At 32.1% G+C, this 16,301-nt stretch overlaps 1 protein-coding gene across 1 annotated transcript in view; it reads left to right on the top strand.

Moving 5' to 3' along the window:
- The window catches only part of LOC129229394 (uncharacterized), a 41,411-nt gene extending 25,153 nt beyond the window's left edge, over nucleotides 1-16,258 (top strand). Inside the window, exons 8-11 of the mRNA XM_054863692.1 lie at nucleotides 8,530-8,607; nucleotides 11,702-11,862; nucleotides 12,435-12,662; nucleotides 14,474-16,258. Coding sequence (XP_054719667.1) covers nucleotides 8,530-8,607; nucleotides 11,702-11,862; nucleotides 12,435-12,662; nucleotides 14,474-14,902 — 896 coding nt within the window. The 3' untranslated portion in view covers nucleotides 14,903-16,258. The remainder of the gene's footprint in view (nucleotides 1-8,529; nucleotides 8,608-11,701; nucleotides 11,863-12,434; nucleotides 12,663-14,473) is intronic.
- Nucleotides 16,259-16,301: the final 43 nt, after the last annotated feature.

Genomic DNA, 16,301 nt, shown 5'->3' on the forward strand with positions numbered 1-16,301 from the left:
CTACTGCCCCCCTCTCCCCTAAAAGAAGCACGAACTCAAAAGCATGCAAAAAAAGTTTTCCTGAAATTTAAACTGTTAAACTTATGAAGAAATGATGACATTTCACATTCAAGGGTGCCCCGATGGGAGTTCACAGCAATCTCCCAAAAAATTCCTCATTCGGCAAATTTTGCAGATAATTCGGAAAATTTAGAGATAGTATTGCAACATATTCTTTTTCTTTTTTTAATTAAAATTTTTTTTTTACAATGATACCTAACGTTCCTTCTCATTAGATGTTATGTACGTATGTATGATATGCGTGTAAGCTCGTGTTTTGTCATTCCGTAAAATTACAGTTTTCCTCCTCCCAGAAATTTTAGTTTGATGCACGTCTGGTTACATTATTTAATTTTTTACAGGGGGGGGGGGGATCATGGCCCAAGTACTGCTCTTGGGCAGGTTATCAAGCGATTCACATAAGACAAATTTAAATATTATTCACACTATGTATATTTATTAACAATTATCAGTTAATAGAGCATGGTTATTATTTTTTCATGACCCTATAGTTTCCAGGAAACATGTTCTCTTTCACTCTTTGAAGTTTTAAAACATTTCCTTGTTATGGTAATGCAGATGCATAATTACTGAAAGATGATATAGACTGGAGTTAGATCTATTAGGGAAAATGTAATGATAGAAAATAAGGAAATAAAGTGTAACCAGGATTTGTCTCAAATGCAATGCATGTTACTATGTTTTTGTTTCACCAAAAACAGCATCTTGATTTTCAGAAAAAAATTACTTTCTCTTTTGTTGTTTCATTATTTGTTATTGTTTAATCAAAAGACAATTCAATTTGGGAAAAAAAAAGATTACATTCCATACTAACTCTGTAACTTTTTTAAAAAGTTACATATTACTGCTCTTACTGTGTTTTAAAATCGAAACTCGAGCTTAGTTATTTAATATCTATTTTATATAGCTGAATCTTTGATTAGCACTGAACTTTAATGTATGGTGCGTTAACCATTTTATCCGTTGTCGTCTTTACTTATAACAGCATCTTTATTCCATTTTTTTAAAAAAGTTTTTTTAAAAAAAGTTTTACCTGGTTTTACGTTCACTCACTTGTGTTCTTACCACTCCTCACTGTTCGATGGTATTTCATTAGTAAATTGTAACTGGAGTACTTTGCAAAGAGTATGAAGTTTCCGTTTTTGAAAACTGCCCATTTGAAAATAATATCACGTTTCAAAAATTTTGATGACTTCTTTTTGTTCTTCATTTTTGAATTTAGCATGTTTCCTATATTTAAAGTCATTTATCCCTTTTTGTTCGTCACTCATTTTCATTTGCCTCTAAGACTTAATATTAACATAAAGCAATTTTTAAATATTAATAAATTAAAAAAGAAAATAAACATCAATCACTCAACAAACGAGTACTTTATGAATTTATTTATAAAGTACTCGTTTATTTATAAAGTACTATATTTGAATGAAATTTAGTATAGCACTAAAAATCTTAGTCAAACTCCAGTCTTGTTGCAAATTCTGGATAAGCGACACTTTCTGAAATCAACGCCCACTTTTCGTCTTCACTTACTATTTTGCGCTGATCAATTACCATGATTGAAAAACATTTGATCTTCCTAAGATGTGTGAAAGTAATCATTATTAAATTACAAGAAAAAATTGTCTCTGTGAAAAATAAAAGAATGCTAATAATTAAAAAAAAAACCCCACACACAAACAAACACATAATACAAATCAGGAAAATGTCTAAGGGTAGAAAGGAGGTTAGCATGGGCAATTCTTAAAAACTCCCATTCAAGTAAAGTTAACAGTCGGGGTTTGCCGATATTTATCAGTCGATATATATGGTGATCTACAGTTGGCTCTCTGTTTGACAACTTTCAAGGGACCACAAAAAATCGTCCTTAAGTAGAAATTGTTTTTAAATAGAATGCTTTTAACACCATAGTGGACCATCTGGGACCGTGAAAAGCCGTCGTTAAATAGAGAAAGTCATTAAATAGAGCGTCATTAAACAGGGAGCCAACTGTATATCACGATATATATCCAATATTTATTTTGAAAATATCATGATATTCTGATATTTTTGCTATTTATTTTTTCAACTACGGTATTTTCAATGTAAAAATTATATCAATCATACTAATGTTGTTTATTTATTATTAAAAATAACCAAAAAGTTATGTACTATATTTCAAAGATGTCTTAATGCAGCAAAGTAATTCTTTTTTGTTTTATATTCATAAAATTATCAGTAATATTACAATTTTAATTATATGTATTAAAAGTGCCTAATTAAATATTACATGTTTGTCAAAAAAAAAAAAGAAATGTCTTATAACTGTGCAGTGAGAGATGCATATTTCTTATTTCTGAATCATATGACTGTGTAAAAGTAGCCAATAGAAAAAAAATGAGTAGAACAGCTAATGCTTAATTAGCTCCATTAAAATTGATTAAAAATGTAAAATGAAATATTGAATATAAATAACGAAAGAAACCTTAATTTTAACTCTACATATTGTAATAATAATTAAAGAGTGATTTGAGGATGCATTTGCCATTTAAAATACTTAAGTTTGTGCTGATTGAAAATATTGGATAGATATCAAAATATCCGATATATATCAAAATATTGGATATTTTCGAACTCTGTTAACAGTTCAAAACATCTTTTTTAACATCAGAGTAAAAATCCCATTAAGACCAAAATAAGCACAGCAGTTTTTGAAAATTCCCCTTTAAATGAGGGCAATAGTACATAAAACTTTATATGAAGGAAAGGAAAAACATTCCCTAAAATTTATTAATATTTTTACCTTAAATGATTTGGTGGAATTTTTTTTTTACCATTTTTTTTTTTTTGCATTTTTTGAAAAGGCCATGGCGCCAAGATTTTTAAATTTTTCTTCACAATCTCTTTATGGTAACTCTGCCCGCTAAATAAATAAAAAATGCCATTTTAGGTCCATTTTCCATTTTTGCAATTAAATATCATTTAAAGCCCCGTTAAAAAGCAAAATACTCCTCTAAATCTACTGTTATTTATCAAAGTGACTACATTACCACAAATTCACCTGAAACTTGACAAATTTATGATACTGCGTAAAATATTTGCACATTCTGATATAATTTTTTAAAAAAATGGGATGCTCTTATTTGGGTTCTTGGCGTAAAATAAATCTTTTTTTATGTCAAGGGGCGGGAAAGGGGGGGGGGATGTATTTAATGGGCTTGCTTTATTTAGTAACCAGATTACTTTACATTATATCAAAAATGTTAAGCTTGTCCTTTTGGAACCCATCAAAAGTTTTAAAAAATCCATTTTCCAAAGTTTTTTTTTTTTTTGCTTGTCTAAGAATGTACTTTGGTTGACTGAAACTAGTTCCAAAATTTCGGAAAATGATCAATTTTTCATGCATCAACAAAGCGGTGAAACATTAGTATTCTCTGGCGACAATTGGAAAAATTGCCAAGAAAATTTGTTTTTAAAATTTTTCCTTAAGTTCCATGTTCTGGGTTAGCCTAGTAATGTGTAAGGACCAAGAAGCAAAAGGTGTTGATATACCATACTTTTTTTTAAAGAAAAGTTTAATATAATGTAAAGACCTTCCCTTCTTTAAAACGTTGAAACAGCAGGCCTGTTCTGGTCAATTAAAGAAATTCCAGTCAGTAATTATTAATCTGGAGCAAGACAAACCTGTGCAATTTTTTTTTTTTTTTTTTTTTTTTTTTTTTTGCGATTTATAGTTTTTTAAATGGTTGCAATTCAATACTAAATTATGTTGCATCTATTAGAGCCAAAAATAGTTTGCACCAGACTTGAATTTAATTCTAAAAGAAAATAGTCATGTACTTTTTTTGAGCAAAACATTTCATTTTGACATCAAAATGGCTACTTGTCTTGGCTAAAACACGTTGCAATACAAAAAGCTGATGGTAAGCCTCGATAATATGAAAACACTTCTTCCTGTCTTGGCGAAAACACTTCACAATATATAAGTCCAAAAATCAAGTTAAGCCTTGTTTTGGATTATGAAATCAACTTAAAATGACAAATTTGAGGGTGTTCTAGTTATCTCTCAAGCTTCGGGTCACTATCACCTTGTGCAGTTTTTCAAGGGCTTTAGCATGCTGAAAAAATCGAACAAATATGACTTTTTTACGATGAGATATACGCAAATTTATGATTTTCTTTAAAATTGGAATAAAATTCATGGAACTCTTTTTTTCAAAATAAATGTACCCTATATTCACCTCGGCATCCATGATAATGTTTATACAAAATTTCATGATGATCGTTTGGGTAGTAACGGCTTGAAAAGGTAACAAACAAACAAACAATCAAAGTCACTTTCACATTTATAATATTAGTAAGGATTGTTTTCAGTTTCTGCCTATTAATTTCAGTTTCAGAGCTACCAATATAATTTTATTGAATTATTTTTATGGTGTTCTTGTGCTCAACACTTTTTTTATGGTAATTATTAAAATGAATTCTGACTCCTTTTCAGAAAATTTCTTATTATTGAAAGCATAATAATTTTTTTATTGCTGTTTAAGGCTACTACTAGTCATCTTATTATACCTAAGCCTTTCCTCACTACAAATATGAAATGATTTGAAACTTTTTAACATCTTAGATAAATACTCAGTGTTGGATACATATTTTTTATTGTAAGTTTTAGAAAATATTTGATATTCATCTATGGGTAATAATTTCTCAGACAATAATCTTTAAAATCTTAAGCTTTATATATACATTTTTTGTTTTGAATTTTTTTTTAATCTTAATTAATCTAAACTAATAAGATTTACAAATTTTATTAACAAATTAAATATGCTATTAGTTCATTACACTTATTGATTGTTTGTTCCTTATTTAACTTGAAATATTTAAGTTATATATTTCAGATGTGTCCATGTTTGAATAACTTCAGGTTTTTATTTATTTTTATTGATCACTATTTGGAATATCCCAGAAATATTTCACTGAATGCACTTTCAAAGTGTTTTTAAAGCTATAGCATGTGCATTTTTAACATTTTGTCTCAAATTCCTCTTAAATATTTATCTGTTACTTATTTGCATGAGCTTTTTCAAACTATTTTCTCTCAACATTTTGACAAATTAAAAAAAAAAAAAAACAAAAAAAAAAAAAAAAAAAACTTTTTCCTCTGGATAATTTTAGTAAAATTTTAAACATCAAAATTAAACATAAATATTAAAAATAATAAGAACAAAATTCAATGCTCTGTTTTAGTTTTATAACATTACATTTTCTATTATGAGACTCTTAATAGTGTTTCATTTTGTTATTCTAAGTTACTTTTTCTCTTTGGCCAACTCGTGTTTTTTTTCGTTTTTTTGCATTGTTACAATAACTCAATATATGTAATAAAGATACAAAATAAACTTATGCTTAAAAATTCTGGAATAAATATCAATTTGTGCACATGCATTTTTTTTTTTGAAATATTAAAAAAGAAAAGAAAAAGTACTGTTATATATCTATATCTATCTATCTATCTATCTATCTATCTATCTATCTATATATATATATATATATATATATATATATATATATATATATATATATATATATATATATATATATATATATATATATATTGCTATAAAGTACATAGAACTATGATTTGTGAAATTATTTTTTCATTACATCTTTTGAGTACACAGTCCAGTCACATTAATGTTACCATCTGTCAAAAGCCAGAATAACCACCTTTCGCAGAGCGGACTGCTGCGAGACGTGCAGGAAGAGAGTCACTTGAGGTCCCTGAAGGTTTTCTCTCGGATGTTGAGCCATGCCGACTCTAATGCCGTGGCCAGCTGCGCTAGATTACGCGGTTGAGGATCCATGGCGCGAACAACTCGATCGAGATGGTCCCACAGATGCTCGATTGGGTTTAAGTCAGGTGAGTTTGCGGGCCAGGGAGGACGGTAAACTCATCCTGGTGCTCTTCGAACCACGCACGTACACCGGCAGATGTATGGCACCTCGCATTGTCCTGCTGGAAGATACCATCATCCTGAGGAAAAACAATGCGCATGTAGGGGTGGACATGGTCCGCAAGGACAGATGCGTACTTGTATTAATCCATCGTGCCTTCCACAATGATCAGTGAACCCAGAGAATGCCAGGAAAACATTCCCCAGATCATAATGCTCCCGCTTCCAGCTTGGACCGTTCCGGCAATGGTTGCAGGGTGGTTCCTTTCAGAGGTTCCACGCCTTAAATGCCAACGTCCATTTGTCCGATAGAGCATAAAACGCGATTCATCTGAAAACGCTACCTGTCGCCACTCAGTGGATGTCCAACTGCTGTACTGGCATGCAAATTCTAGCCTTCGTCATCGATGAACAGCAGTCAGCATAGGTGCACTAACCAGGTGTCTGCTTTGGAGGCCCAGACGCAGCAATGTTCGCTGAATAGTAGTTTGGGAGACACTTTTGGTAGCCCCTTGGTTCATTTTGGTGGTCAGTTGCTCAATGGTAGCCCGTCTATCTGCCCGAACGCATCTCCGCAACCGTCGTTCGCCTCTGTCATCTGTTGGCATAATAAAGTTAAGTTTAAAAATCCAAAGTTTAAGAGAGTTAAACTAAGCCAACATTAACTGGCCGTGTAATGTCAAGTTGGAGACAAGCAAAAAACATATTTCAGAAAAATACATTTATTAAATATGACTAGAACTGTAATACAATATCCCCATAAAAGAACACCCCCAAAATATCACAACAAAAGTGGTTCCAATAAGTAAAAGGAAAATGTCACCAATCTGTCGATGTAGTCACTGGCCAGTCCGAAGGATCCACGTCCAGAAACACAAAAAGTCCCCCGGATCACACTTCAGGAACGCCCGTAACAGGAAGGCAAAGTTAGACAGTTCGGAGATCGGTGAACATCTCAGGTAGACTTTTAGGAACTCACTTCCTCGGCAATATCAATTGGCCGGACACAACTCAAGTGTTTCTTCACCTGGACTCATTCTAATTCCAGGACTTAGAAAATTTCAATACTTCAAAAGCAAGGTGAATATTCATCACCATTCACATCCCACTAAAAAAGCCGCTAGCACCGCGGGGAACCCCCCCCCCCCCACACACGTGAGCCGAACTAGGCTTCACGATCAAAACAAAACTGGGGATCGTTGAGAGAAGCGAGAGAGAGTGATGCCACTCGCCTCAATATATATGTTTTATCAGCCAATGAGATTCCATGCCTCGATGACGTCACCACACTAACTTCTACTTCAACCATCACTCATTTGTTTATTCCACTGCCGCGAATATTCGTACTACTCTCCATAGCACATGCGGTCAACAAGTGGAATTAATTCGAATCAATCAGGTGACAACTCAACTTTTTCTGAATCGACACATCGAGACATGCAATCTTCAATGGATTTAGTAAACAGTCGCCATTAATTATGGCGTGGGGGAATTGTCGATTGAAGTGTTAGCACCAACTAGTTGACTAGTTCTACTTTTACCAGACTGGGCTTAAAGGAGGTACATTTAACTTTAAATTATTTTCTTTAAATTATCGGCTGTGGACCGAGAATAAAAATAAAATAATATTTTATGCCAACATCATCTATGGCCCGTGGTGCACCACATTTGCCACGTCGCTGATTTTGGACAGTCCCATTTTGCCATGCACGGTACACTTTTACCACGGCGGCACGCGAACCAGTTCACAAACTCAGCCGTTTCGGAAATGCTTCCATCCTTGGCCCGAAAGCCAATGATCATGCCCTTTTGGACGTTGAATAAATCGCTTCGTTTCTGCATTATGCCAACGATTGAAATGTTTTCCGAAGCCCTCACACACCCTTTATATACGCTCAACTGCACTGTGCTGCCACCTGCCTTCTGTGATTGGTTATTTAACTCTGACGTGGAAAGTACGTGGTGGTCACATTAATGTGACTGGACTGTGTATTCAAGTATCACTTGAAATGCTATGCAAAATCAATTTCACCATTAAACTTTTTGATATTTCAAAGCTTACTGATAGCTAATTGAGCGTCTTTAAACATTGTAAGAAATTAAGCAGTAATTTCTGTGCTTAAGCCAGGTCTATGGCAGAACTACATGCAATGTACCGACAGACCAGTTATGACATCAGAAACTGCAGTTTCATCCTTTTATCAACTCATCAGTCTGAAATAGTCAGTAACCTAAATTCATATTAGCTATCAGTTTGTTGATACTCTCAGCTTCAGTGAGAGGACATTTGCCCCCAGCTTGGTTATTGAGACTTCCAGACTGATGAGTCCATAACAAGGACAAAACTACAGCCTTTGAATGTGATAATCAGGCTGTTTATAATGTATATAACATAAACATTTGCTCAAAATGTTTTGTTTCCATGTTTTTTCCCCTATTGTCATATGCTTCTTTGGATTGTGAGCTTCAGCTGCATTTTTAAACTAACTGTATGTGCTTGTATGTTTTGCTGCTTCTGCAATTGCTTCTTGTGTTTTAGGCAAAGCCTCACTGGAGACAGAAAAGTCCTGGCTCCAGCAAGAGGCAGAGCGATGGGGCTTGCCTTTTAATTTAGAAGGTAAGGTCATAAGAAGTATGCAATTATGATATAACATATTAACTGGCATCAAGGTCTCTTTTTTCTCTCTAAACTCATTTTTAACTTATGATTCATTGCTTTTTGCCTAATAATTAATCCAGAGGTTTCCAATCTGCGGGACATGCCTCCTTAGGAAGGCATAGAATTGCTGTATGGGGGTTCTGCAGTTTTGCCAAAGTTTTTGAACAATAAAAAAAATAAAATAAGTAAATACATGACTAAATAAAAATAAAATTGGTGTTGAAAAATATGAGTCATAAAAACATCATTGCTATGGGATCCAAATTTGAGCGCCCGCACTAAGAAGAGCGATATGTTTTCAATGACACCAAGGTTTGAAACAATTTAACCTGATACAGTAAGCCCACCGATCACATTAACATTTAATTTATATTTCACTACTATCATATTTTAAACATTTATTTTTCTGTAATTTTCCACTACTTGTTCAATGCATTAAACTGTCAGTTCTCAAATTACAATATAATTGTAAATATGTTATGGTGAAGAAAAGCCCTTTATATAAAGTAAGGTAAATACACCAATAATGGCCAGTGCTTTAAGTGAGTCAAGGTTTAGATTTGAAAATATAGGATTCCCGGTTTCCCAATGAATTCAAATGTGCAGGAGGTAATACCTCTTAAAAACCGTCAAATCAACCCTTTCATTTGATCACATTTGTGTGCATCCCATTACCGTGCTATTCTGAGATATTTAGCTCCCAGCTTACAAAAATTTTTTTCTGCCCCTACGTTTCTTTCAATCGAAAAAAAAAAAAAATTTTTTTTTTCTTCTTCTTTGGGGCTGCATTAGAGGCTCTATCTCTCTTTTTTTTTTGCAGACCTAGTGTGATCCCCCAATATGTTAGTCTTTTGTGTGCCATGTAACATTTCATGTAACTATTAATGTATGATGTCAATGGCACAGTAAATTTTGATGCCCAGTTTCCCACTAGATGGAGGCAAAAGGGCTCTCTGATGCAAAACTGCACTTGGGATTTAAACTCGAGAGCATACCAATATCAAAAGGGGTTTTTTACATACCACATAATCATACAACGTAGACTCCGACAATTTTCTGCATCTCAAGAATCCACTGACCGGCCATTTAGACCGCGGGTCATATCCTGATACCAAAGATGTGTGGGATTGACTCCTCACCGCCACGCCACCAAGCCAACCAAAAAAAAAAAAAAAATTCCAGTAATAAAAATGCAGATTTTCCACTTATTTTAGTTTTTTCACTTTGATTATTCACATTGATATTTTACTGAATGTTTTCTTTATTTTATGTTCAGTAGTGCTAAAATCTATTTCTTAAGCAAATTTCCTGTTATCTACAGATTAGCAATTTTTTTTTTGAAATTTTTTTTAAAAATCATTTTATATCCTGTGGTTAAATCTAAAATATTTTAGAAATAAAAAGTTACATGAAAATGTTGAAAGACCATATGCTGAAATAAAAATTTGCAATGAGAATCCTATATAGTTTGCAGTGTTAGCAGTCAATGTCTGCAGTCTTAGTTAAAAAATTGCTGTTCAATTTGATGTTCTTGGGTTGACTTTTAGTTTACCAAAATACAGGTGTTTACAATTTAATAAAAATAATGTGCTTCTTTAAGTACTGTTCCAAAATAAATAAACTTAGAATAGTACTAAACTTCTGTCAAAATATTTATTAATCATTTGTCTAGTTTCAGTCCAATTTCTTCCTATCTGAAGTGTCAATATATTTTTTATAAATATTTTTTGATTACACTAAATTAATATTGCTTGCTTTCTATTTTCCCCATTCATTTGGGAGAAAGTTTGCTTGATTTCAACAAACTTCTGAGCTGTCACATCTCCTAATAAAAATCCTGCTGTATTCTTGTTATTATATCCAATGTTTGTGAAACTGTTTTCTCAATGAAGCTTAGAGGTCTTGTGTGTGATTTGTTCCTGTAGATGCAGAAAACTACTCTAGTATCACACTGCATTATGCTTAAAATTCCATGTAGTGCCTAACATTAATGTATGTCAGCTGGAATACATTTTTTAGCAAATTTTTTATATTTTGTTTGCAGTTTGATTTCTTTTTTTATAAAAATATATAGTATTGTGTTTTAACAAGTCAATTTTTTTTAACATTTTTTTTTCAAGTGCCTTTTTGTATTATATTAAAAATTTCCTCTTTTGGAATTCGGCATTTTTCTTTAGTTCAAAATCTGTCATGCCAAATTTGCTGCATTTGTTTTGTGTTTAAGACACAGTGTTTCCTAGAAAATCTAATGAAATAGTCATTTCAGTGCAATAACAATTATTTGAAAAATTGTGCAATTTCTACTGATCAGAAGTCGATTGAGGTCCAAATTGGATCCGCTTCGCGGCTCCTTCACAAAATTCGTTTTCGTTAAAGTGGCCGCTTCACAAAATTTATAACCTAAAGTAGGACATTTCCCAACATTTCATTTGTGAAAACGTTTTTTTCATCACTGTAAACTCAATTAATTTGCATGAAAGCAAAACATCAGGAACCCCCCCTCTAGCTTCCAAGTCATCACCAGTGAAGTATTTTTGGCCAAAAGGGATTTCAGATTGGATTTGTGACAGCTCAATATGCTGTATATGATATGACATGCTTTTTCACAAAAAATATACAGAAGAAAAATGCCCAAAAAATAGCTCTTTTTTCACACACACACACACACACCAAAAAAAAAAAAAAAAACAGATTTTCATTCCACAAAACAAAAAATAGCTCTTTTTTCACACACACACATAAAAAAAAAAAAAAAAAAAAAAAAAAAAAAAAAAAAAAAAAAAAAAAAAAAAAAAAAAAAAAAACAGATTTTCATTCCACAAAATGCGGACCTATAAATAAAAACCTGGATCAACTACTGCTTATGTTTAATTGTTAAGAAAATGCAATAAATAAATGGAAGGAACTAAATAAATTTGAAATGAGAGTTATAAAAGTTAGCTAAAGTTGAAAAAAAGTTAATCATCAGTAACTGATTTTAAAATCCATTGAATGTCATAAAGTTTAATCTTCAGCAGCAGAATTTTGTAACTGATTTGTGAAACTTTTTCAGCTATATCTTCTCAAGAAGAATGTCGAAGTACTCCTGCTTTAATTCATGCTAGTGAACCAATGGTTCAAGGAGATGGTCCTCAACTAAGTGGTAGTCTAAGTAATTTGGGAGACACCTATACGAGGCTGAGTGTTTCTTTAGAAGACAATGGCCTTTTTAAGGTACATATATATTTTTTCTTCTTCTCTACAAGGGTTTGTGATACCGAGCTCACTGCTTTCAAATTTCCCTGAATTAAGTCAAAACACAGAAGCATAGCCTATGTGATTTTATATCGTGTTATGCTTCGTTATCGAAACATATTGACTTTGTTAAAATGACTATTTAAAATGTCATGCAATTTTCAGCCCTATCATATTTGATGATATTATACTTCTATAAATCTCGTCAATTTTTTTTTTTTAAATCAGTGGACTACTTTGTTTAAATGAAATGGTATTAATTTAAAAAGAGTGTTTCATATGGGGTTTGTTTCGGAATTCAGTCCAAAAAAAAAAAAAGAAAAAAAGACGGTTCATATCACAGCAAAGGAACAAAATTTAGAACAGAAGAAACAAATATAAAACTAAAAGAGCAATATTACAAGGTGAAAACTAAAAGAAGTTTTTTTTTTTTAAATTTTTAATTTAATAGTCTCAACTGTTATTTTGTAGACCTAGACTAGATTTCTTGTAGTAGCTCTGCTTTTCCATAGAACGATCTGTGGCGTTAATGTGGCCACTTCATTTATTAGGCAGCTTCTCCCATGTCTTTTTTGGCCCTTGATCCAGATGAGCTGAAAGCAGTTAATCGCTATGCTGAGAGCACAAAGTCTTTATCCTTTCTGCCACAGGTCCATGAAAGGCAAACTGCCCGAATGCGGACCCGATCGGAGTGGTTTCTCAACCCTTCTCCTTGTCCCTCACCAACTCCATTCAGTGTTCAGCCTGAGATTGCCGAAATGGAAGAAGTTGCTGCGAAGGTATTTTTTTCAAATATAACAGCATTTTATTATTTATTAAATTTTCAATAAGTGTGGTTAAATGAATTTAAGTTCTAATATTTTTTGCTCGCTGCATTTTTGGATTCCCTCCCTTATGTTGAAATGGCTATTTATTGTTTTTTTTTTTCATAAAGTAATTTAATTATCAAAATAATTTTTATTTGGTTTTAATTTTAACAGTTGTGGTTAAAGGAGAAAACAGTAACAGCATGCTTGCTAGTACTATAAAAGTTACTAGATTAGTAAACACTTTATGCTTGAGTTCTGCAAATTCTGATTAAATGTATTTTAATGCATGACAAATTGCTGTGTGGTGTTTTATATTGTAAGAAATTACAATCAATGAAATCTAGTAATCATTTTGCAAGATATGTTATTTATTTAAACAAGTAGCATTCCACATACATGATGTCACACTTGATTATGAAACTAGCGGTACCTGTGCGGCTTTGTTCATAGTAGAAAATTAAAAGGTCATTTGGTTCGCCTGTATATTTACAAATAATGGAGTATGAATTTCTTGCCAATATGTTATGTTAATTTGTTCGTCCAAGTTATAGTAATTTGCTCATCCATGTTATGATAATTTACTCGTCTGCGTTATGGTAATTCGCTTGGTAAATTGGGCTTAAAATTGGAATAGAAAAAGAACCAAATCAAATTTTCGAAAAACTGCTTTGAGGTGCTCACTCCTATGCTACGATCTAATTCTGTGCCAAATTTCATGAAAATTGGCCGAACGGTTGGGCGCTATGCGCGTAACAGAGATCCAGATTTTCAGCTTTATTATTAGTATAAATATACGTATGTACGTTAGAGTGGGCCTTATTTTTCAACTTTGTAAAAAGTTTTCTCCCACCCCCTTATCTTGTTTCAATCAACAAAACAACAACATTAGCTCAATCAAATGAGATTAAAAAGTGCCTCAATGGACCCAAAATGTTTGAATTTTTCCCGAAAAAGTCTTTTTTCAGTCGTTTTTTTAAACATTTAATATTTAGCAGATATGCAATTTTGGTTGCCTCCTTTTATGTTACAAATTTAATTTTACTGAAAACATTCCTTGCTGTGACATTGTATGTGTTCTCTGCCTGTTTCTGTGGTGCCTTTACAAATGAGAAAGCTTTGCTTTGAAAATATAGACCATCTCTTTCATGTAGCTCATACAGGTGCTTTGGGACAGATAAAAAATGAAGAGGATTAGAATTTCTTCATGTTTCAGCTCCAAAAAGGAGGAGCAAGCACTATAATTGGTATAGATCAAAAACTAAAACACAAAGGACGAAGACACAGACTGCAATGGAAGTTACCAGAGAAAAATGTTTTTTTTTTTTGAAGAAATAAAATGACAATTTTGTTTATTGAAATCTTATTGTTTAGCACAGAAAACTTATTATATAGCAAGGGTACAAATATAAATACATTTTATAGGGGCAAGAAGTCAAAATACATGCACAGATGCGTAATTGCATTATGTTTTTAAAATTGAGGACTCAATTGCCCTCCCCCCCCCTTGATTGCACAAATAATGAGCCTGCTGGGAAGAGATCTTTGAAGGGGACTATCAATTCTTGAGCACAAAAGGAAATTTTTAATAGAAAACATCCTACAATATCTTTGCACAACATTTGGTCTACAATATTTTGTTGCATTTCTTTGCAGGGCTAGTTCCAGTTTAAGAGAATTTATTTTCTTTAAAAGCACTTGTTATGCATTTTATTGTTAAACATTGATAAATAGTGAATATAATTGCATTAATTAATCTGAAAGTGACATTTTATTTTTTGCAGCTTATGAAAACATCAGACTCTAAGAGAGGGTCAAATGCATCTTCTATTTCTTCAAATTCATTATTAAATTCTGTGGGTGCTGGAAGTGACAAACAACTTGTTCGGCGTTCTTCAGGCAAGGAGAAACGTCTAGTCCGTCGTTCGTCAAGTAAAAGTAAACGAGATAAAGAAAATGGTGCAAACACGTCGTGTATTTCAACATCCGGTATTGCTACTTCAAGCAAAACTAAGTGGGACTCTGGTGCCAATAAAGTAGTTTCCCTGGGTAGTTCTATGTCTGTTGAGCCAACTGTTGTATCGGGCTCAAGCCCAGCGCGTGCTAAAGTTATTAATCGACTTTCGAATCCGGTTGGTATAACTGAACAAGACTGCACAGAACTTGATGTTCAAACTTTTCATGTAACGCTCACTTATAAACCTCGAATATGACCACTTACTGTTGATTTTTTAATTTGTTATCATCTGTAAATACTATAGCTGTTAACTGTTGAAAGAAAAATGCCAAAGTCATAAAAATGTCTCAACATTCATTCTGCATATGTCATGTAATTTTTCATTTGCAGTCATTTTTCACTTATTTATAAAATAGTTTAGTACAAGTTTATGATCTCGCTTAAATGGTTTCGTTCACTGCCAGAATGAAATGTTTGTAAAACATTACAAGATGTTACAAAATGCAAAGTTTTTTATTTACTTCATACATTTTCCTGTTTTGATTTATTTTTCTCTTTTTTGGATACGTAACATTTAGAATGAATGTTGCTTTTCTACTCTCCAAATTTTTAGTCAAAAATGAATGTTTCACAAGTAATATACTTTCTTTCATAAAAGAGATAAGTATACGTTTTTGTAATTTTTTAAAAATTAATTTTGATTGTATGCATGTGATAATGGATGTGTATAAAACTGTGCATGATATAATGATACTTTTAATATTTGAATGTGATCTTTTATGATGTAAAACCCATTAATAAGTATCATAACGATTCAATTTATACTTTCATACTAATTTTTTATACCATTCATTTTTGTTAGTTTTGTATTTAAATCATTTCAGTGTACTTTGTCTTCAGCAAAACCTTTGTGTTTTCAATATTTGCCTGGAAGAGCTTTGAAATTAGATTACAATTGGCCAAAATGAAGAGCTTTGTGGTCTGTATTGTGTATAATATTTAAAAAAGTACTGCAGTTTGATTTATTGTTGAAATTTATTATTGATATCTGTATAAAGAATGCTCGTTTTAAATCTATAAATTATAGTAAAAATAATCTTTTTTTCACCACATATTTCTTTATTAAATTATTTTACTTTTATTGGAGAATTTAATTGGCAATAACGAAATACTTTGAGGTATAAAAGAAAGAACCATGTATCTTATAAGAAAAAAAAAATATATATATATAGTACACTGCAACAAGCTCCCTACATTAATGAACAGAGAATAGGACTGCTATAAAATAGCTTATAACCCTTTCTGGCACAGTAATCACGAAAAAAAAAAAAAAAAAAACACCAATTTCAAAATTTGCCAAAAATATTCTTTTTTCTCTTTAAAACCACCAAGATTTCTGCAGGGGTAGTATTTTGTTCTCTTTAATGATTATAGATAGCAGCAATGCAAAACAGCTGATTCTGCTGGCTCATTTTTTTTTTGTTCAAATCACCCCAGTTTTCAAACTCAAAATTGTGAATGTTTGTAAGATTTTAAAATTTTTATTTACCCTAAAACAGTTGACCATTTTTCTTCATTTTCCCTGAGGTATTCCATCATATTTTTTTGTGAAAGACCCAAATTTATTTTTGAATGCATAAATACATTTCTTTCGT

This window comes from Uloborus diversus, chromosome 9, assembly GCF_026930045.1.
Source record: "Uloborus diversus isolate 005 chromosome 9, Udiv.v.3.1, whole genome shotgun sequence".
Lineage (NCBI taxonomy): Eukaryota > Metazoa > Arthropoda > Arachnida > Araneae > Uloboridae > Uloborus > Uloborus diversus.